This window comes from Phaethon lepturus, unplaced genomic scaffold, assembly GCF_000687285.1.
Source record: "Phaethon lepturus isolate BGI_N335 unplaced genomic scaffold, ASM68728v1 scaffold45977, whole genome shotgun sequence".
In the NCBI taxonomy this organism is placed as follows: Eukaryota; Metazoa; Chordata; class Aves; order Phaethontiformes; family Phaethontidae; genus Phaethon; species Phaethon lepturus.
In genome coordinates, this window is record NW_010550628.1 from 355 (window position 1) to 21,286 (window position 20,932).

Below are 20,932 nucleotides of genomic sequence, written 5' to 3' on the forward strand. Positions count from 1 at the left end.
ATCTTTGCATTCATGGCTTGTCTGTCATTTTCCTCGGTGCACAGATTTCCTGTTTTGAAAACTAGGCTGGTATCTTTGTTGGGGTTTTAAAGCCAATAGTAGAAATAGGGTTCTCTAATAACCACATTTAGTATCCCATTAGTTTTTGAGGCTTGTTACAGATTTGGGAGAGCAGTTGTGCATGCCCTCGGATAGATTCACTTTGCCCCCTGTAACTTAGATCTGCAGCGTTTGGAGGAAACGGCAGGGACAAAATGGACAGTTAATAAAAGGAACAATTGTATACTGCCTATTCTAGAGGGCACTTGCTGCCCTTCAAGAACTTTCCTCATTGCATATGCTCTTTATACAGCAAATCTTTATCTTCTGTCTCTCTCTCTCGCTCTTTTTTTTTTTCCTACTTTAGTCCAGAAAATGAAACTGGAACAGACATTTCTGGAAATGAACTTGATTGGTGCAGTTGGGAAGATGTGATTCACAGTTATAATGAATGTTGAAATTTGTCCCATTTTTTTTTTTTGCAGTTCAGTATTTGAATAGTATATTTCCTGACTTTTAACCTGTTTACACCCGCAACTATGTTGGGTTTTCTTTTAACCCTTCAAATAATGGCATCTGTTGGCTTGCCAAGAGGTGCCCCAGGTACATACAGTATATGACAGCAAGTGTTATGCTAGAAGTGTCTGATGCTTTACTCCATAAAGTAAAAGGTTTTAACAAGCATTATTTTCTTCTTATAATGGCCTTCTGTGCTTGGAGGAATGAAAACTGTTGTCAGTGAAGTCTGGAATTTGGGGAGATCTAGTATTTCCAGGATTGGCCAAAAATAAATTATGGGGTAAAGAATGTTGCTTTTTTTTCTCCTAGTCATGCAGCACAGATGAAAAGCTCTGAAGCTTTTAGTCATAACACTCTGGTCCCATGTTTTCCTTTTAATAAAGCATCTAGTGGGAGAATGTGACATAATTGGTTTCTTGGGTTTAGAGATCTTGAAATGGCTGGTACCACAGATAGAAGAGGAAACTGTCCAGCAGGGTTATGGTTTAAATGCAGTACTATGGTGGCAAAGTCATGTTGTTATTGCTTGGTAATCTTGCATTTCTCTTGCAAGAAAATTCTTTCTACATGGTTGTGCTGCAGAACAGGCACTTTTTGAGTGTTTTCAGTGGCACAGAATATTAAATCTCCTTTCCTTGCATTGCATAATCTGAGTGTTGTTCTCCCATAGCAGCAGAAATGATGGAAGAATTGCATAGCCTGGACCCACGAAGGCAGGAACTACTGGAGGCCAGGTTCACTGGAGTCGGGGTTGCTAAGGTGTGTATAAGTACCTTTGGTAACAGGCATGCCTGCTTACCCATCCTGCGCTGAACTTTTGTTTTTTTAATTTCTACATGGATAATTTTGCTTTGCTAGCAGAATGTTTTGTACCAATAGTTGTGTTTTGACTGCTGATTTGCTTGAAGCATATTTAAGAGGAATGAAAATGGGATGTCTATGAGCAGATGTTTTGCTGTACAGAAGATTTTTGGGTTCTAATTAAGTTCTTAGGAGTTGCTCCATCTTAAGGCAGCTTGTACACCCCAAAAAAACCTGTGACAACTTTGTCTTTGGAAGTGGGAATCTCATCTGTCTCCTCTCCAAGAATGCATTTGAGAACTGAATTTGGCCACTTGTTAGATACAGTTTCAAGTTTACTGTGTTTGATACAACATGTAACCAGGCTTAACATACTCAGGAGTTTGTTCAGTTCTTTGTGGGTGCAGTGTGCTAAAACTGTGTACTCGGTCGCATAGAACACACACACAAAAACTATTTGAAGGTAAGCTCTCCTGTATCTGTGATCCACAGCCTGCTAGTAAAATCCCATCTTTGTCCTCGTGTACAACTTCATAACTGTTCAGTAGCTGCCTTTCCTGAGTAAAGCACTTAAATAATAATATTGTGTGGTTGCTTGATATACTAGCATTAAGCTGTTAGTTCTCCAGATGTTGTTGGTAGTGTTAATTGATAGTCTCTCTGAGTAATGAAATGGTGGCAGAACTCAACTTCAACTAGGTCAGTGATAAAGAGTTTACTTTTGAAGAAGACACTGAGTTTTGGACAACATCAAGGTAGATGGTAAAACAACATTGTCGTTGGTAGATAATTTTCAGAAACCTCTTAGAATTACTTAGGGAAGAAGCTTTGTAGATGCTGTGTTTCTTAGAAAAACTCAAAGCAAATCAGAACTTGAAAAAGGGTTTTGTTTGAGTTCATGCTTTTCTTTCTGATCTGTATTTCAGTCAGGATTCAAACGAGGTTAAGTCTTGGAAGGGATTGTAAGTAAAATGTTCAGCTGTAAGGTAACGTAGTAAGGAAAATTAACACTAGAAGTTGTTATGGGGTAACAGGTTCAGTTACTGAAGTAAGTGTGTGGGGTTTTTTTGATCTTTGCCCCACTCTTAAGACTTTTTGTCTTAAGGCTTTTACTAGCATAAAAGTTTATGGTACATAATCCATTTACAATCTTGAAAGACTTGTTATATACAACATTACAACATTTTATGTACTTTTTCATCTGTTTCTTGCCTCTTCCCTCCATGTATGTCACATTAACATCTGTAGCTGTAATCAGTATAGATAAAGCCAGCAACTTTCTAGAATAGTGACAACTTAGAAGCATAGATGCTGTCGTTGCTTTAAAACAGCGCTAACATACTCAGTGCTCACAAAGAATGTTGGAAACTATTCCTTTTAAAGGAATAACCTTTAAAAGATGCAGGAAAGCAAGTCTTAAGTATGTTTTCAATATTTTTGGACAAGAAAGTACATGCCCTTTCTCTGTAGGGTGAATATTGAAAACTCATTTTTGTTTCTAAAGCATATCCAAGTAAAAAAGCCTAGTTTCTTGGAAGCTTTGCTTTGAGCAAAGCTATTCTGTTACTGAGTTTTATTTTTACCTGTTGTTATGCAGTATAATTTTTTTTACTTTGTGTAGTCAGTAAGCTGTTAAAGTGCATTACACTTATTTCAAACAATATATATTTATTTACTTGCATACTTGCTAATTTGCAATAGATCAGCCAACCATTGATATGAATTAGCATGACTCTACTATGTTGCAGCAAATCTTGGTTGCAATATTAATCTCAGATACTACATTCCCTCCCAGGTTGGTGCTTCAAATTCCCTCCCTACCCCCCCAAGTCTCCGTCCGTCATGCTCCGCACTGGCATTGGTAGGTCATTGTCTTAAAGGGAATATATTGGGAAAGCTGTGATACAATTTGTATGATTCAACTAAGATTTTTAGCGCTCTCCAATTAAATGTTTAAGGAAAGCTGCATAGAGTAAGTTAGTGCCATCTAGTGGGACGGGGACTGGCACATCCTCCTGGGATAGAAGGTGTTCTGTTGCTGTTTATTGCATAAAAGGAAGAAATGTCATCTTAGATGCTCCCCTATTGGGTGAAGGCAGCAGGCAGTTGTAACTGAGCTTCCTGCCTTCCACTGACAGGGTGTATCACTTAGTGCATTTGGTTAGGTTTCTTTAATGTTTAAAAATACAGGGTATATTTTGGACCTGTGTAAAACTAAGGTACTACTTTACATCCTTGATACAACTGCAGCTTTAAAGCCCACTTTCCATCCATGTTTGCAAGTAAAGAACTATACGTCATGTTTCTGAGAAATGAGTAAGACCAAGCTGATCTACAATAAATTTTTTAGGCTGGAAACTAGAAAAATGCTTCTAGCCATCAGACTCATGGGGTTCTGGAAGAGCTTTCCAGTAACAGTAGTAGAGGACAGAATACCTAAACTGTTTTAGAAACAGCTGTGTGCTGTCACCTCCTGTGGTAACTGAAGGCACAACCCAATGACTGAGGTCATTCACAGTCCCAAACACCTCAAAATTCTGTGGCAAATCTGTGATGAATTATCTCACTTAGTAGCTGAAGAATATATTTCTCTAGAAGCTGGGAGTTAATACATGGAATCAAATCTATGAGCAAGGAATGTTTCTAGGCAACTGTTATACTCATGTGGTTCATCCAGGTCACTAGACAGCTTCAAAAAGCCAGTGATGCTTTAGATGTCTATTCTTGCCATATGGTAAAGTGCCATTCTTCCCCAAATTCGCAAAGCAAGTCCTTGAATTAACACATGACTACCTGACACCTACCAGTATTCCTAATTATTTAGCTCCCATTTATGTCTACTTGCTAGGGGAAGTCTAAGCGCATTCACTGGAGGCATTATTCTGACCAGTCATCACAGACATCTTCCTTGGGTCAGTAGGTACAGAAGACAAAATGTAGTTTGCTTTTCTAGATAACATTGTTTAATTTTGTCTGTTCTCATCTTCTCTCTCCCTTCCCCCTGTCTGGGTGCTGCCTTTAAGCTATCAGGTGGGTTAACTCCAAAGGATTTGTGTCATTTCCACAGACTTTTCCCGGGCAAGAATTGAAATAGGTAACTGGTGGGTGAATCTGTATTTGCACATGGCTTGTCTCAGGCTTAACCAGGGTGGATCAGCACAGCAGTACGTGTATCTTCTGTGAGTTTGGTCTTTAAAAGAGCTTCAGACTGAGCTGTGTGTGCCACTTTATTATAGCTAAACTGAAAAGGCTGAAGTATTTCTGGAGACAGCAACCTTCTCTGGCGTGCTGTAGGAATTATGTAGATCCAGATGACTGCTAGAATTGAAGAAGTATTGGTCTTGGTGGTAGTTACTGCTCCCTTTCCTCCCTCTTTAAGGTATCATAAAGAGGGAAATGAAAATAACGTGAAGAATGTCGCTTATGCTGTAGAACATCTGCCTCCGAAGAGAGAATTGTTCATAAAAAAGAACAGCATTTACTTGTATCGTTTTGGTTTTTACCCTTTCTCTTTCATTCTAGCAATCTTGATCAGTTCAGTAACTACCAGTTGCGTGGTCTACTTAGCAACATTTTTAGCAGCGAAGTTACCAAGTTGAGAATTTGTATTTGAGAATAATGTCTTCCTTGGAGGGAAGTGGTGCTGCATAGTGGTGGTCCTTAACAGGTCTCGCATGCCAGCAGAAAATCTGGCTAATAAGACTTTTGAAACTTAGACTTGAATTTATCAGCTACCACAGAATGTGCCAGGACTTTATGCCAGATACTTGAAAATTGTTTGGATGCTTCCGTGTGCAACATTACTTATTTCAAATGTGTTGTCTGGCTATTAGAACCCAGAAATAGTTGTCAGATCTCAGTTCTATTTCTGCCCCTGAACTGAGGGTTAGGGTGAATTGTGTGAACCTTCTGACCACTTTGCCGTCAGTAAAATAAAAATACAATTTTTTCAATTGGAGAGAACTCTTGAGGCGTAATGGAAGCCAAGCAAATCCTGTTGCAAATCTTCTTACCCATCTGATGTAGTGGCGGTTACCTGTGAACATCTGATAGTAGATTAACTTCTCATGGCAAAAAGACCTAGGTGATTTGGGGATTTCATTATTGGCTATAATACTGTGCTTTTCTAAAAGCCTAATTAAGAAGCAAGCTGTAATTCTCATACTTATGTGGTGCTTGAAATAAGATAAGAATATGTTAATTAAACCTGTCTTAGACCAGAGTAACTGGAAAACCATCCAACCATTTCACTTTAGTGTAAGCCTGTGTGGAGACAGCACTAACTTTTAGTGGAACTAAGGATTGACGATTTACTTTTTCCCTTTGAAATCTCTTGATTTCCTACAGAATTCAGAAAAACTCGGGTACCTTGGTTTGAGGTAATGAAACATGTCTCTGCCATTGAGTTGGCAAGATAATTTTGCAGTGCATGTTGCTGTAAGTCCATGTTGGAGACTCTGGCTAGGCAGCCTGAATTCCTAGAGTTCTCTTTCAATGTCAGGAATTGGAGAATGCAAAACGGAGACTGCCCAACGTAGGAGTTGCAGGCAGGCCTGAGGGATCATTTTTGGCATCTTGGAGAGGCTGAGGAAATGCAGAAGTCATGCGAGGCAGTAGATAGTCTTGAAGGTAAGGCCATCTGAATCAGGCTAGCTTTGTTATGGAAGATCCGATGGGAGCTATTATCAGGCTAAGTTGTTTCTATTGAAACTTCAGCCATTGTGCCTCATTTGTGGCCTTTCCAGGGCTCTTGCAAAAGGAGAAATGACTAATCAGCTCATGTGAGTGGACAGATTTTAAATTCTTGTCTTCGAGTAGGAGTCTTGAAAGAGCCTGCTACTGTTGCATCCACTTCTTAACATGGAGGTTTTGTTGTGCATAGGTAGGTCACAGACTTAGAAGCAGCAGTTGATAGGTGAATCACAAGGGAAAAGAGCATGCCAGCTTATCTCAGAAAGAAATTCCTTGTGGAGGAGGTGTGTGCTGTTCTTGTGCTTGTCATTTGGGTAAACACTATAGAAACTATTAGCTTACTTCAGATGACCCACGTATTTTGAATTTTTGCTGAGCCCCATCACCGATTCTCTTGACAGGGTACAGTGGATGAGTGGGCTGTAAGTGATATCAGAGAAGTGCAGTATTATCCCAAAGTAGTCCATGCTAGAAAAGCCAGATGCCAGTGCAGATGACTTCTTCAGGAACAAAATTTATAAGCCCTTCCTCTGTAAACTATTGCATGCTTATTATTCCCTACTGCTACTTCCCCAGTGATATTCTGATGTTAGTATTCTTTGCCATTGCTTACTTGTTTTTTTCCAAAATTCAGGTTTGTTCCTTTAATTCCTTTTGTGTCATGACCACTTACAATGGTATGCTAAATTAAGTACTGAACATTTATCCAATGTCAGTTGCTGAGTTAAATATAAACAGTCAGGAATGATAAAACATATATTTGAAGGGGTTTTTTATACACACACTCACTGACTGCTAGTTGAGGAGGAGATGCTCAGAAGTATAGTTTCTCATACCCATTGTCTAAACCTGTTGCTATAAGCAGTTGATAACATGAGGTTATGTGTGAAACTAGATATCTAGCTGGATGATCAGGAAAACTTGCTTTTTCTTTCTCTTGCGTAAGTACGTGAGAAGAGGTGCAGCTGAGGACTAGGCCATGTTCCTTAAACATCATAGGTATTGCATCTTTTTTTGCTTCAAGTACAGCACGTTCTAATGAACAATTTGTGTTTCCGTAGCCAGAATACCTCAAAACAAGACTTTTGCCAACTTTGACATGCACAAGTTGCTTAAGCTCCTTGCTTGCAAGATACGTCTAATACTTTACTGTAAGAGAAGTGTCAGTGGAAGGCCTTCTAGAAGGTAATCCAGGGAAAGGAAAGCTCATGCAGTGAAAATGGATAAAAACATGTCTACAAAGAATTAATTCTGTATTTTTTCACAGTATCAATACATGTGACAGTTGAACTTGCTGGATACTTATCGACAACTGACAAGCTGTTTTTTTTCTGGTTCCATAACCAAGTAGTTAGTTCCTTTTCACCCTTTCCACTATTGCACTGAGTTCAGTTTTACAATTTTCTCAGTGTAGTTTCTAGAGGAAGTTTTAAAGTAAAGGGAAAATAGGGGGGTTTTGCTCTTCAAGAATCTGTGATCAGAAGTGAACTGCTCTTTTGTTGATGCAAAAAATGTGTTTGATTCCAACTGCTAGAGCTGTAAGTTTCCCACGCAGAATAGTAGATACAGGTAGTTGTACTGGAAGTAAGAAAAAATTGTGGATTTTGTACTAGGCATTTTTTTCCAGCTGCTTGCACTCCAGAATTTTACATTCAGATGCAAACTGAGCAGATTTTTTGTACTGGAGAGGATAAACATGTATTTATGAAAAAAAATCTTAGGATCATTGCTAACTGTAGCTGGCCTCATCAGTTTATTTCTCTGAGTGACCGTAGAATACAAGTGCATTGCTGAAACATTGGCTCTTCGTAAACCAGTGCCATACCATTTCAACCACAGTGTTCCTGAAAAGCTCAAGCAAGGCATTTTGGGAGAGGCTGTTCCTGATCCATGTGCAAAATGGAGGCAGCAAAATTTAAGCAAATGTGGAAACAACTTTCATCTTTGTCATGTCAGAACCCCAGCCTGTACATCTGAGACCAGCAAATGTTAATTTGTTGAGATGTTCCTGCACCTAATAAAGTTTTCACGCTTGCACAGGGGGTTGATGTCTCGGACGTGCTGCTGGGGTTTGAGTTCATGAGAGGAAGTGAAAGATTTTAGAGGACAGCATTTGTGCAGTTTATAAACAAGCTTTTTACATGGGTGGAAAGATTAACTTTCTGTTGCCACTTGCCAGAGGATATTACTTTTTTTTTTAATCAGTCCTTCATGTGGATGTAGCTAAGGTTAGTGTTGGCACTTTTGTTACATGCTGTTTGCCAAGGAATAAATCCCTCACACAACTGGCAGCTGTACCTATAAGATTTGTGAGTTGTCATGTTGGGTGGTGGGCAGCTTGCTTCTTTGTTTAAAAAGCAACTATTGCTGAAGAGATGAGGTAAAATATGTTTCTGGCCTTGAGCTATTTGTGTGATGAGTTGAAGGGGTAATGGTATGGCTTAAAGAGTATAAATCTGCAATTTTTCTTAAAATAAATTGCTTTTAAAAGGGAATCCTAAATGTGTAGCTGTTTGAGCTGTTCAAGTGTTGGGGAGGGGTGTGTGTCTTTGTTTTTTGTTGAAGCAACTAAGCATGTCCTTTGAGGAGAAACAAATTTGGTAGTTAACATTCACAGTGTAATACAGAAGGTAAACAGAACTTTTACTTTCTGTGGGTGCCTGCTTGGAAATTGGGGTTAGTAATAGCTAGGTTGTGTCACAAGTTTAATTTGATGGTTGTGTTTGTCTCATAAATGGGGAAGGGAGAACTGCTACCCTCAAAAATAATTACGGTGGGATTTCTCTGGTGTTAAGTATTCTCCCCTACCCCTCTCATAAGTCTCAAGTATATAATGAGAAGTGGCTTTGCCTTGAGGAAAGATTGATTGGTGGGAAATGGTTACTGCAAAAATAAGAATGCTAAAATAGAATGAATCTTTGGGAAAAGATGCTCACAAGTTATTAATGGAGAGGTGACTTGATCATGTCATTCTTCCTGTTAATACATTCCGTCAGTAATTGTGAATCTTGTTTTTATATCTTTGTCATATTTGTCTAGATTTCTTAAGTTAGATCTGTGGGAAGATACTTTTGTGTCAGAGCACTAGGCTAAAACATGGTGACTTTGCATGATTCACTTTTCTTTCCTTTTAAAGCCAGTTTTGATACAGATTTTAGAAAATAATTTTCAAAAATGCTTGGATACAGAAAAATGCAGATGAGTATCCAACAGAGCCTGCAAATATGCAGGCAGACTCTTGTTGGTACCTGGATACCACTTTGGTAAATCTATTCCAACCTCTTGAATTTGTGCTGTAGCTTGGTAGGAGCAAGTGCTCTCTTGGCAGGTCAGCCACAGGTCCATAAAATAGCCTAGTGAGAGATTGTCTTATGGGTGCCAGTTGTACTGCTGTTAACACAACTTTCACTTGTTCACTTTCTTACCATTAAAAAAGCATGAAAAATACACATTTAAAGAAAAATTAGTGGTACTGCCAGCATCTGATAACACTAATAGCTGCCTTGCCGGATGGAAGATGCCTCTAAATTCTTAGCCCAGGGTCAAGTGGATGCTTGCCTGAAGAACTGAGCTTGGAACTACTGCTACTCAACAAATCAGAAGTTTTGTTTCTCAGGCCAGTTGTCTTAGGCTTTTATGAATACTGCCTTGGCTGGTTTGTGGATGTGGTTAAATAGGGCAGTTAGGATATAGATTGATAGAGAAATATCATTGCAAAGGCTGGATTGATATACTGAGAAAAGACGGTCTAACTGGCAGTCCAACTTCCATCTTGCTCCAAAACACTTCTAAAGTTTTTTAGTGACCTGTCATGTGTCTAGGTACTTGACCCGTGTTGCTGCTGTATTCACGTGACTTAGGGCAGTGTAGTTAGCCCAGAGATGCAATGTTTGATAGGACTTATCTGCCTTGTATGGAAGTTGTTCCTAACAGTCTTTGCTTGTTTTTCACTAGGGTCCATTAAATAGTGAGTCTTCCAACCAGAGCTTGTGCAGCGTGGGTTCTCTGAGTGATAAAGAATTGGAGGTAAGCAGGCACAAATCCTCATGGTAATTGGGTTTAAGGGGGACATGATTGAACGCAAAACAGAGAAAGAATTGAGTGAAAGTGAATGACAGTGTTTTTTGGGGTGTGAAGGGGGCTAGTGGAAGTATCTAGTCTGGATCTTAACCTTACAGTCCTTGGACCATGCTGTGAAACAGTCCTTGAAGCTTCCCACTGTAACAGGCGGGTTTTACCCAACCCCAAAAATACAGCATTCGTAAAGCTCAGCTTATGAAAACATTTTCAACGGCATTGTGATTTGTGTGCTGGTTTTGGATACAGTTTTGGCCAAATAAAAAGCCAGAGACCATTAATGGAAAAGTTTGCCTTACCTATCAAATATGTGAATTCGCAGAAGTCTGTACAAAGCTGAGCATTTTTATGAATCACTCTGTGGAAGTGTGGGGAGGTGAAAATTGTGCTTTGTCCCTATTTAATATCACTGCTTTAGGATTAACTATTTCAAAACACTTCCTACAGCAGCAAAATGAATTGTAGAGTTACATTTTTACTTTAAAATTCCATGTTAATAAAGCAAAATCTCAAATTTAAATGCTTTTTCTTATGCATTTAAAGAACTTTCCACACAGTTATCAGGTAAGTTTTGGATCATATTTCCCTCTATTATATGGCAGTACTGATATGAGGTGCCTGGTGAAATTTAAGTCTTTTGAGAATGCAGTATCTTAACCTCCATACAAGTAAGTATAGCTAATAGTGGAAAACTGAGTATTCATCCTTATTTTACTTGGGTTTTTTTATGAAATTCTGTGGAGTGATTTAAATTGACCAAGCTGACATAATCAAATCTACTATTCCGTGCTTTTTCAGTCTATAACAAAAATTACACACAACATTATCTGTTATGTAAGTATTTGAATGGAAAAACAACTTAAACTGAATCTCATTAATATGCTTACAGTTCCACGGGGGCTGTAATGGAGCCTGTGGTGTTACAGTCATGCCAACACTGTTCATGAGTTGCTCTTTGCTATGCAGTGAGGAGGCTATGTCATTGACTTTTACACATACAGGAGCTGGTACATGGAGTTTTCAGTCCCCCCCATTCTAAAAAGTACTTTGCAGACACAGTAGTCACCTTTGTCTTAACATCCCTTCCATTCTTTTACCAAAATAATAACATGTTGGTGACTGCCCAGCTAGTAGCATGGGACTGTAGATGTCCAGCATCCACTGGGGACACAGCCAGGTTTAGATTCTGGCTGTGTCAGCTTTATCCTTTTTATCCTATTGAAGGAGGTAGATTGATTTCTGTGCTTACTGTGTGCAAGTCTTTTGGCAGAGATCTTTAAACAGGGTACTTTGGACTTTGGTTTCCAAAGAGCATGAAACTTAGGTTTACCACAAACTTTCTGGCCATGGCTTTCCCTCCCCCCGAGTTGTGTTTTGCACTCTGTGGTTTTCTTCCTGCCCCAGGCTATAGTTTAGTGGTGGCTGCAGCGATTGTAAAGCATATAGCTTGGAAATTATTTGGGACCCTCTGGGATAAGAGATGTTTTTTAAATGACGCTGGTGATGTAAATGACAAGATATCTTTCTTTCCAGCAACCTCAGTAAGCTGTTTCTAACGCAGCGCTTCCTAATGTTTTCAGAAGGTTTGGCCACATAAGTGACCCTGGTGATGGGGGAAGCACCATGCCAGGGTCTCCTCCACATTCACATGTCTAGGCTCACTAGCCTTGTGCAGACAGATAGGCATGACACTGTTGGAGCCTTTAAGCCTCCCACTGGTGCTCTTTGTTGTGCCTGTGCATAGATACATCGCTGTCCAGTGATGAGCTGCCCCTCAGGTCTCTGGCTGCTCACAGAAATGGCAGATGCAACTGACCCTTGACTTTAATGAGAGCGAAGTCCAGGTGAATTGCTGCATCAGTGGCAGCTTTCTCCTGGCTGCCATCTTGGGGAGCTCTGCTGTGTTTTGTGTAAGGTTGCAGCTGTGCACCAGCAGACAGGATAGTTGTAGCCGTCTGCAAAGAGCTTTGGGAAGAAGCATTAGCTGCAGGCAAGATGAATTGTTCTGGTAGACTGTGAGTAGCCACTGGACTGCAAATTTGGATGTCTGTACTCAAATGTCTTGTTATTACTCCTCTTGTACCAGTAGTGTGATCACTGTGAAATGGTTTACACAGGTTTTTATAAGTATTTGAACTTGTTCTGCTAACCATGTGAGGTAACTGGGCAGTAGAGGCTGGCTTGCTGCAACTGAAATAGAAAAAAATTTAACCTTATTCCTAACCGTGTTCTCTCCCTTCTGCAGCACATACGTCAGAAGGTAGCAGCTATTTGAGCGTAGTTGTTTCTTTAAGTACCAGCAGTAGAAACAAATGCACCAGAAAAGTGAAATGGCCACTGGGGATATGGAGCAGATTATTGTGTTTTGGCATTTTCTTTAAATCTTGGAATAACTGCAGAAATGTTAATTTTGAAGTATTGTTTAACAGACTCCTGAGAAAAAACAGAATGACCAGCGGAATAGAAAAAGGAAAGCAGAAGCATATGAGACCAGTCAAGGTAATTCATTCTCCTGACGCTGCTGCAGGATTTCTGTACGGTTGGTAATTTGTGCACGTTTTGCAGAGTCAGTGTCCTAGGAAACTAATGGCTCTTCTCAAGGGTGTGTCAGGCAGCTTGTTATAAACTACTCCACGATGGTATAGTTCTCTTCTGGGAGCGCTGTTATCCTCATTGGCAGGAAAATACTCGTCTTCAGCTTATTCGCACAAACTATTGCATTTTTATGGGACAGACTGCCCAAAGGCTTAATATGGCTTCTCTGAAGTGCTGTTTTGGTCCCACATCACTACATATACAGCACCCAGACTTCAAAATACAGGCTGTACTGTCTTCCTTGCTTTTTGAGGCGTATGCCTGCCTTGTTAGAGTAAATTCTCACCACAACAAATAGAGAACGAACTGTACTCAAGTATAAAGCAGGCAGTGCTGTCTTAGAGTACTAAGAAAAACCCACCGCATTCAAGTCCAAGTTCAGATTTCCTAGCAAATGGGCATAGGAGCAGATTTCTATTTCTTTTATTCTTGAACAAGAAAGTAACGAGGATTGTGTTGACAGAACTGCTTTGATAGTATAATAGAAGAAAAGGGCTAAGTTTTAATGAGCTGGTATTAAGCCACCACTAATTATCTCTCTAACTCTTATAAGAATGCTTGTGAGAGATCTAATATGCAGTAATTTACCTGAAGTCGGAGGAGTAAAAGTACCCTTTGCTCCATCCTTATCTTGAAGGAAGTTTTGGAGAACCTATGCAACAATCAGTGATGTTTAGTGTTTTCTAAGTACTTTAGCAAGTGTGAATGCTTGTTTGATTGGATTTGATGTGTTTGGAATTAAGAGTGAATTGAATTGTCAACTGTAAACCCTCCCAGCAACAGCACGAGAGCTATAACCCTGGCGCAGTCTTTTGTCGTGCAGAAGCTTTTGTTGTGATGGGTGGTGCACCTTTCTACTGGGAAAGGAGGGTCAAAATACAGAAGTAGTTTTTTAGAATGGTATCATAACTTCTGTTCTTAAAAATATCAACTCTTATTTTCATCCTTTGTTTTCCTTTTATAGGTAAAGGCACTCCTAGGGGACATAAAATTAGTGATTATTTTGAGGTAAGCATTTTTACATTGTCTGAGAAATCTGCTTGAGTTAACAATATGCAGAATCTGTAGGTGGAAGTCTGTAATGTGACTTCTGTTACTGGTTGGAGTCATTGAGTGACAATGTTAACTTGACATGCTCAAATCTGATTAGGAAGAGGATATGAGATTTTTGGAAGTTGGTTTTTAAATCAACATTTCTAAGAACAGTTGATTAAGCAATTTTTTAGAAGAGCAGCCACGTAAGTATAGGTTCGAGGTTGATTTCCACTGGAACCTGGATCTCAGATGAGGATATCTCTGGGTACACAAACCTATTTTGATACAGGTCCAGTGCTGCAAAAGAACCTATCTGTAAAGTCCCACTGATTTTTGAGTGGGAAGTTGTTTACAGCATTCCCTCTTTAGAAAAGCTTGCCATGGAAGGCTACTACCACATGGGAGATGGAGACCCCTCCCCAAAGCAGTGATGGGCATTCTAAAAATCAATATTCTTGTTTTATTGCATGGTTTCTGAAGTTTTTCTGCACAATCCAGAGCTCTAGCTTTTCTCTTAAGTTTCTTCTTTATTTTACTGAGTAACTTGGAGTCAGAAATTAAGTGCTTTTTAGTGCTTGCTTCTTTCACGGCAAAGTTTTTTTTTTATGTGTGGTACACTGTGTGGTGCAGGAGCATACGAATTTCTGTACGAACTAGACCAGTTGTCCAGCTGCTTACATACCCTGTTTTTGATAGTGACAGCACAGATGCTTCAGTGGAGGTGTACATTTCTTACACTTCTGCGGAGCACAGTTAGACACATCTCCTCACAGGGAGTGGGCTTCCTAATTCTATACAGTAAATAATTGATCTGTAGCCGAGTGTGTACATTTATATCTTTTTGTGTTGAAAAGAGCAATGTGGTCAGTGCAAATGTGAATGTTTGTCTGGAGTACTTACCTTTACTGTTATTTTTGAAAACAGTGCATGAAGGTTTTCTTCTTAGCTTATATTCAGTTTGCTTAAATGAGTCCCTAGAGCCTATAAGGCTTCATTTTTAAGATTAATGTGTTTCTTCTGTCTCTGTGAAATTTGCCTAAATATAGTATCTCTGTGGAATTACTGATGATCAAATCTGTTGCTTTGGCCAGTTTGCTGGGGGAAGTGGCCCAGGAACCAGTCCTGGTAGAAGTGTGCCGCCTGTCGCCAGATCATCACCACAGCATTCCTTATCCAACCCCTTGCCGGTAAGTGTTCTTCCTGGGGTCAGAGCTGGTGGCATGGCACTTATTAGGTCGGTGACTGTGCTTCAGGCAGGTAATAAAATGTTCTGAACAGAAAAGAAGTGTCTCTTGGTGAGTGATTTGGCTTACTCTGTATTCAGTTCGGGTGTTTGGTTTTTTTAAAATCTGAAACTGGATTCTGGCAGCAAAGCCAGATGTTTAGGACCCTGTCACAGTGGCTAGTCCAGTTGTAACTGATACGAATGTCTGAGCTTAAAGCATGCAAGATCAATGTTTTTAGCGTGCTGTGTGGTTTACAGATAGATCGCTGTCCTTAATAAAAGGTGGAACTGACGTATTAGTTATCTTGTATTCCATTGTAGCTCATGAACTTCTCCACCAAGCTGGGAGTATGTTGTATATCTGTATAGCACTAGTACAATGATACTCCGATCTTGATTGGGCCCTTTGGGTATACTGAAAAAACGTGCATACCAGAATTATATTGGGAAGCTCTTTTACTTCTGTTTACGTGCGTGTGACTTGTAAGGTCCATTAGCAAAATCTTGCAAAGAAATGTGTATACGTGCACATCTGTTGCTATTTTTTTTGGTCACATTAATTCCATTTTGCTGTCGCAGCATTTCTGCAAGATCTGAATGTGAAGAAATAACGTGGTATTTTTAAGCCATTTTAGCACAGAGCAGCTAAAGAAATTTCTTTCAACTAGCAAAGCAATATTCAGAGGCTCTGGTGCCTGATCTCTAGTTTTGAACATCGCCTGGGTCCCACTTTAAAAATTTTCAGCATTTGTTGAGTGTCATAAAAAGTATGGAGCGTTATGGGAAAGGTTAGTATTCCGAAAATCAAATGCAAAGTCTTTACTGATTACATTATTCTGCAGACCTTTGCACAGTTCATGAATGTGTACCGAACTAAATCCCAACACTGAGTGCTCTGCTCAGAATTCAATACATGTTGCTAGATTTTCGACACTTTTAGTGCTGCTTTAAGGGAGAACGTCAGATAGACTTCTAGATATTTTTGATGTTTACAAAAATTAAAATATATCTGGTTAATTGAAGAGCCCTTCCTCCTGTCATATTAATTCACTAAGACACCTCTTTAAAGAGAAGATAATGAAAGAAATACCATCTCTGAATGTTGCAGATGTGTGAGATATTAGGGACAGTTCTTTATTCTAGCAGATGAGATGCCCTACAAGTGTTTATAATGGGACAAGTTGACTCTTCCTTTAGTTTTCTTCTTCTACGCTTGTAGGTAAAAGTTTGAACAGAGTATTTCTCATGTGATGAACACTGATGTTACAGTTAGTTTCACTAGGCCGGTTTGTTTCTCTCCTTACTCAGGTGCCCTTTGTCTGTCTTATCTTCTGTTCTTTACTCTTGCAACTAAACCTGTAATGTTTGCTTCTTCATAACAAACTATTATGTGCATTTGCAAGATCTGTCCTCTTACAGACTGAATATCAATGATGGTTTGACCTAAGCCCCCCAAAATGGGGGGATGAGTGAAAATTGGAGAAGATTGAGTATCTTACCCATTACAGATGTCAGTATGGTCTAGTAAGAGAGCAGAGTGTTAAAATGTCTTTCACAATGAGACAAACCTCCTCCAAACCTGTGAGATAATCTATACTGTACTGGAAATTTTCTGCAATCAGAACTTGCGGAGGAATCGTAATGGCTTCAGGATGTTACTTCTTGTCTTTGAATCTCTTGACTGCTTTGAATTGCCTTGCTTCTCCTTTGATCAGAAGAATGATCTGCAGGTCTTCAGGCTCTTGCAAGGTCGCTCTTATATACAAGCATTCTTTCGGAGAAGAAAGCACACTCTTGACATTTGTAATGTTAGCCAGAAAATATGCTTCAGGTTGCAATTTAGGTTTTAAAAAAACTGAAGCCTGACCTGGCTGTTTACTTTCTATGTGGCATATGCCTGGCCCAGAGTTACAGTTTGGAAGGACTTAGATGATTATTACCCAGACTGCCAAGTTTTAGCAGTGATGGGCTGGCTTTTAAAGTGAGAGCAATGATATTCTGAGTGCTGTAATCAATGTGGCTCAGATGATTCTTGTTCTTATTGAACCCAATTCCTGTATCACAGTTGAAAAACAAGTCTACTGCAGGAGAAAGGAGCTGGCCTTTAAAAGACGCAATGCATGTCAAATCAAAAAGATTTTTCGGGAATGCGTTAGTACTTTGCTTGTCTTGCAGGAGGTTGGTCCCAGCTATAATGACAGAAATTAGGTTATCGTGACGTCTGGGTCCTCGTGATAGTTAGGTTGCTGACATTTAGCAGTTCTGAGTCAGTTTACTTCACCAGAATAACAAACGTATCATGGCATTGGCTGTTCTAAAATGAGTCGTTAAAAAACATCAAGTAGTATAATTTTGAATGCATTGACAAAGTCACAATGCACTAAGATTTTTGCATCTACAACCTGTTTTCCCTCAGTGACTCTGAAATACATGTATTTGCAAAGGAAAGGGGTATATTAACTGACAGGGAAATCTGTCCTGTGTATTCATTTGTTACTTTTCTTTTTAATTGTTAACTTCATCTACTTTTTGATGTCTGCCATTGGAACAGTCACTCCAGGAGTCCTGTTTGAATTATCAGATCCTCGCCATGCTGCCTGCTCATTCCTGAGCTGCTGCTTCGCTGACAACAGTTTTGGCAGAGTCAGAGAATCGCTTTTAAAAAAAAAAAAAAAGTTCATTGTATTTTTTTTGACTGTGTTACAGCGGCGAGTGGAGCAGCCGCTGTATGGGGTAGACGGCAGCACAGCAAAGGAACCACAGGAGGAACACTCTGCTCTGCCAACGCTGATGTCGGTGATGCTGGCGAAACAGCGGCTAGAGAATGAGCAGCTGGCACAGAGGGGAGGTGGCCTCTGTTTTACTTTTGTCTCGGTGAGCAGCTCTGAAAAGATTTGAATCCCGAGGGTTGTTTCTAGTTAAGGGATGGGGAATTCGAAGCTTTTCTGCTCAAAGACAGTGGTTCAAGTGCAGCCTGGTTTATTGATGACCAAGTCTACCATCTTCTGGTAAGTTCATCTTCCTTGTGAAGAGTTCTAGGTCCCAGGCTTTCCTTGTTTAATAAAATGAGCTGAGTTTATGTTAACGGCTCAAAATCTTATGCAGATGAAAATAATAGCATCTGAGAGGCTAATCTGATAGATGCAAAAAAGCAAAAGATGAAGTATAGTCTTGCTGTGAGAGGTGTTTGTTTTGGCCTTGCTTAACCTCAGCTGGCATGAATTATATTAGGCTTTTAAAAGCTTTGTCTTTTAGCAGGTTGGGCCAGACTTCTTGAAAGAAACTGACTCTCTTGTTTTAATGAACTAAATCTCTAGAGCATTCTTAAACCTTAACATGAAAGTATGATACCCAGGCCAGGCTGCACCTCCCATGTAAAGATAAGGGTATCTGCATGGGCACTAGTGGTCATGCTGAGGAGCATATAACAATGCACTAACTTTCTTTTGCAGGCCCAGCAAGGCAGCCCATCTTCTACTGGATCAGGGAACACTGAGCCTTCCTGCACTTCCCAAAAACAGATTTCCATCCAGCACAAACAGTCACAGGTATAGCTCACTAGATGATACGTCTCTTGGATATGAGATTGAAGCTTTATGCAGCTTGTCTTCCACACCAGAGGATGCCACTTGTAGTAGACATAATTTTACCAGTGAAAAGAGCCAGTAGTCCCAACTCAGTCTGTACCTACTGATTGAAGTGAATCACTCTGAACTTTGTTCCTTATCCTGTAAAGGATGCCTTTCAGTTGCTGCTAATCTGTTTCAGTTTGCCTAACCTGTTACTGAGGCTTTTCTGTGTCAATACCATGGGCAGTTCTTCAGCTGTGTGCAGATTTGCTCAGGAGAGGAAGACCTTGGCTCTGTCCGTTTGAGTTCTGTTGTATCCTGAATGTTCTTCCTCTCTTTGTAAGTGAAGACGTGAAGGAAACCTGAATGATAATTATGAATGCCTCTCTTCAAGCGCTGGGTCGTGGGTGCGTCCACACTACTTACAGTACAAATATCCACAGTCTGTCTGGAAGTTCTTTGGCCTCTGCAGATTATACCTGTGGCATAGTTTGTCCTGTCAAGGTGGAATATGATGTGTTCCTGACAGTGCTTCTCAGCAACTTCACTGACCTGGGGTCAAGAAGAGGAGTAGCTCTTTTGACTGTGCAGCTGTCTTTTCTGGTGCCTTTTAAATTGTTAAGATTGTTCTTGTGGATTTATGGCAAGATTTACTTTTAGCTGTGTCATCTTCCTCTGTTGCTTATAAGGATGTTCAGCTTTATCTGCAATGCACCTTGCTTATTTCTTCTCCAAGCCTGCTTTTAATCTTTTGAGTTTCATCCCTGATTTGTCTGTGACTGACCCTTCCCTTGAGTGATTTTTAAACAATCAGTTTTGTGTCAATCATTTTCTCACATCTGCCTGTGTCAGAGATTATTTTATTGCTGGGGGAAGCTCATTCTCCATTTCCCCAGCAGGTGGTACAAGTTCTTTGTGCATGAAGAACTGCAGTTCTACCTCTGGGGATACTTAACTAGCTTAAGTCTCTGAGCCTTTTTTGTCACCAGGGTCACATATGTTGTCTGTATTGTTAAAATGCTGGTCTGTGAAGATCCTTGTTTCTTGCTCTTGCATGGAGAATTATGCAAGAATAATGCCATAACTCAAGAACCTGCCAGAGATAACTTTCGGATTTCAATCTTTGCTCTCCCAACACCAATGCGTAAATTAGTCGTCCCCCCTGGAGTGAGCAAGATGGTTTTTATTCTCTCCTGTGTTTAGCATGCCCATAGGGTCCATTTTCCTTGAAAAGGGTGACACATTATCTGAGCGTGCTTTCTGCCAATGCTCAGCTTCATGGTATTCTCCGGAGGTCTAGATGTAGCATATGCTCAAGGCAAAGAATCCAGGAAGATGCTTGGCTGCATGATGAGGACACGTATACATTCTTGTTTTTCCCTTCCAAATCTGTTTGGAGTTGATAGGGTTAAAAAAAAATCATCTTCAATGATTTCCAGTTTGAATCACTACTGGCAATGCCAAAAGCAAATCAGCATGAGCATGATTTTTCTTAGCGTTTTCAGTCAGTGCTAGGGCCCTCCAAATGCGGTGAGGCAAGGTGAGTTGTGATGAAGTCACATGTAAGAGCATGCATCCTGAAGCATGACTTCATCTGACACAGTGCAAGCATGTCTGCATTTGCCAAAGTGACATAAAAGTAATTTACTACAGAAACTTCTTGCTATTTGAGTGAGTGCAGCCTAGGTTTTCAACAGCCAGCCTTCTCATTGCCTTCAGTGGCAAAAGCTTTTGTCACATGTGCTTCCTGCAGGCTGTCAGGAAGCATGAACCATGTTAAGGCAGAACTGAGATGACCTGCCCAGGCCTCCTCTTGTCTTTCGGGATTTAGGCTCATCTTGCTTGATATGTAATGCTGGCAGGTGTTCTTTTTGAGCTTGCCCATACTGGGTGTATGTAGAGAAGCAACAGTCAGCCAAGTTTGTCTCTTACTTCATGGTGTTAGCTTCTAGGCAAGCCTGAAATTTGGAGAACAGTTATATAAAAGCTCCATGAGTGAGTCTCTGCTCACTCTTCTCAGAACCAGGATAGCTGATTGCTAGCCATAAATGTGAAATCTGTGTATGCAGTCATGGAGTGAGATTCCCTTGTCTTGGTTGGGGTTTTTTTAGATGTTGTGTTCATACTGATTTCTTTCCCTTTTCTTCCCCACCCATTCATCAGAGTGCTGAGTTTGAGATACTATTATTGCTAGAGAATATAGCATGTCTTTTGTCTTCTGTTCCTTGCTATAACTCTCACTTCTTTGGTGAAAGTATTTGAGATGTGCTGCACCCCAGAGAACTTTCCAAATAGGTTTCACTCAAGAATTGTAAAGCTCCTCTCCCTAGTGGACTCTAGTACATCAGTGTGTCAGAAGGATTTATGCCTAATATTCCTG

The 20,932-nt window shown here is 40.0% G+C and overlaps 1 protein-coding gene across 1 annotated transcript in view; it reads left to right on the plus strand.

Annotated features, from left to right (window-relative positions):
- The first annotated feature begins 1,236 nt into the window (after positions 1 to 1,236).
- Positions 1,237 to 20,932, plus strand: part of TLK2 (tousled-like kinase 2) — a 39,506-nt gene continuing 19,810 nt past the window's right edge. Inside the window, 7 exon segments of the mRNA XM_010290614.1 lie at positions 1,237 to 1,317; positions 10,006 to 10,077; positions 12,558 to 12,627; positions 13,688 to 13,731; positions 14,850 to 14,945; positions 17,690 to 17,857; positions 18,436 to 18,542. Coding sequence (XP_010288916.1) covers positions 1,237 to 1,317; positions 10,006 to 10,077; positions 12,558 to 12,627; positions 13,688 to 13,731; positions 14,850 to 14,945; positions 17,690 to 17,857; positions 18,436 to 18,542 — 638 coding nt within the window.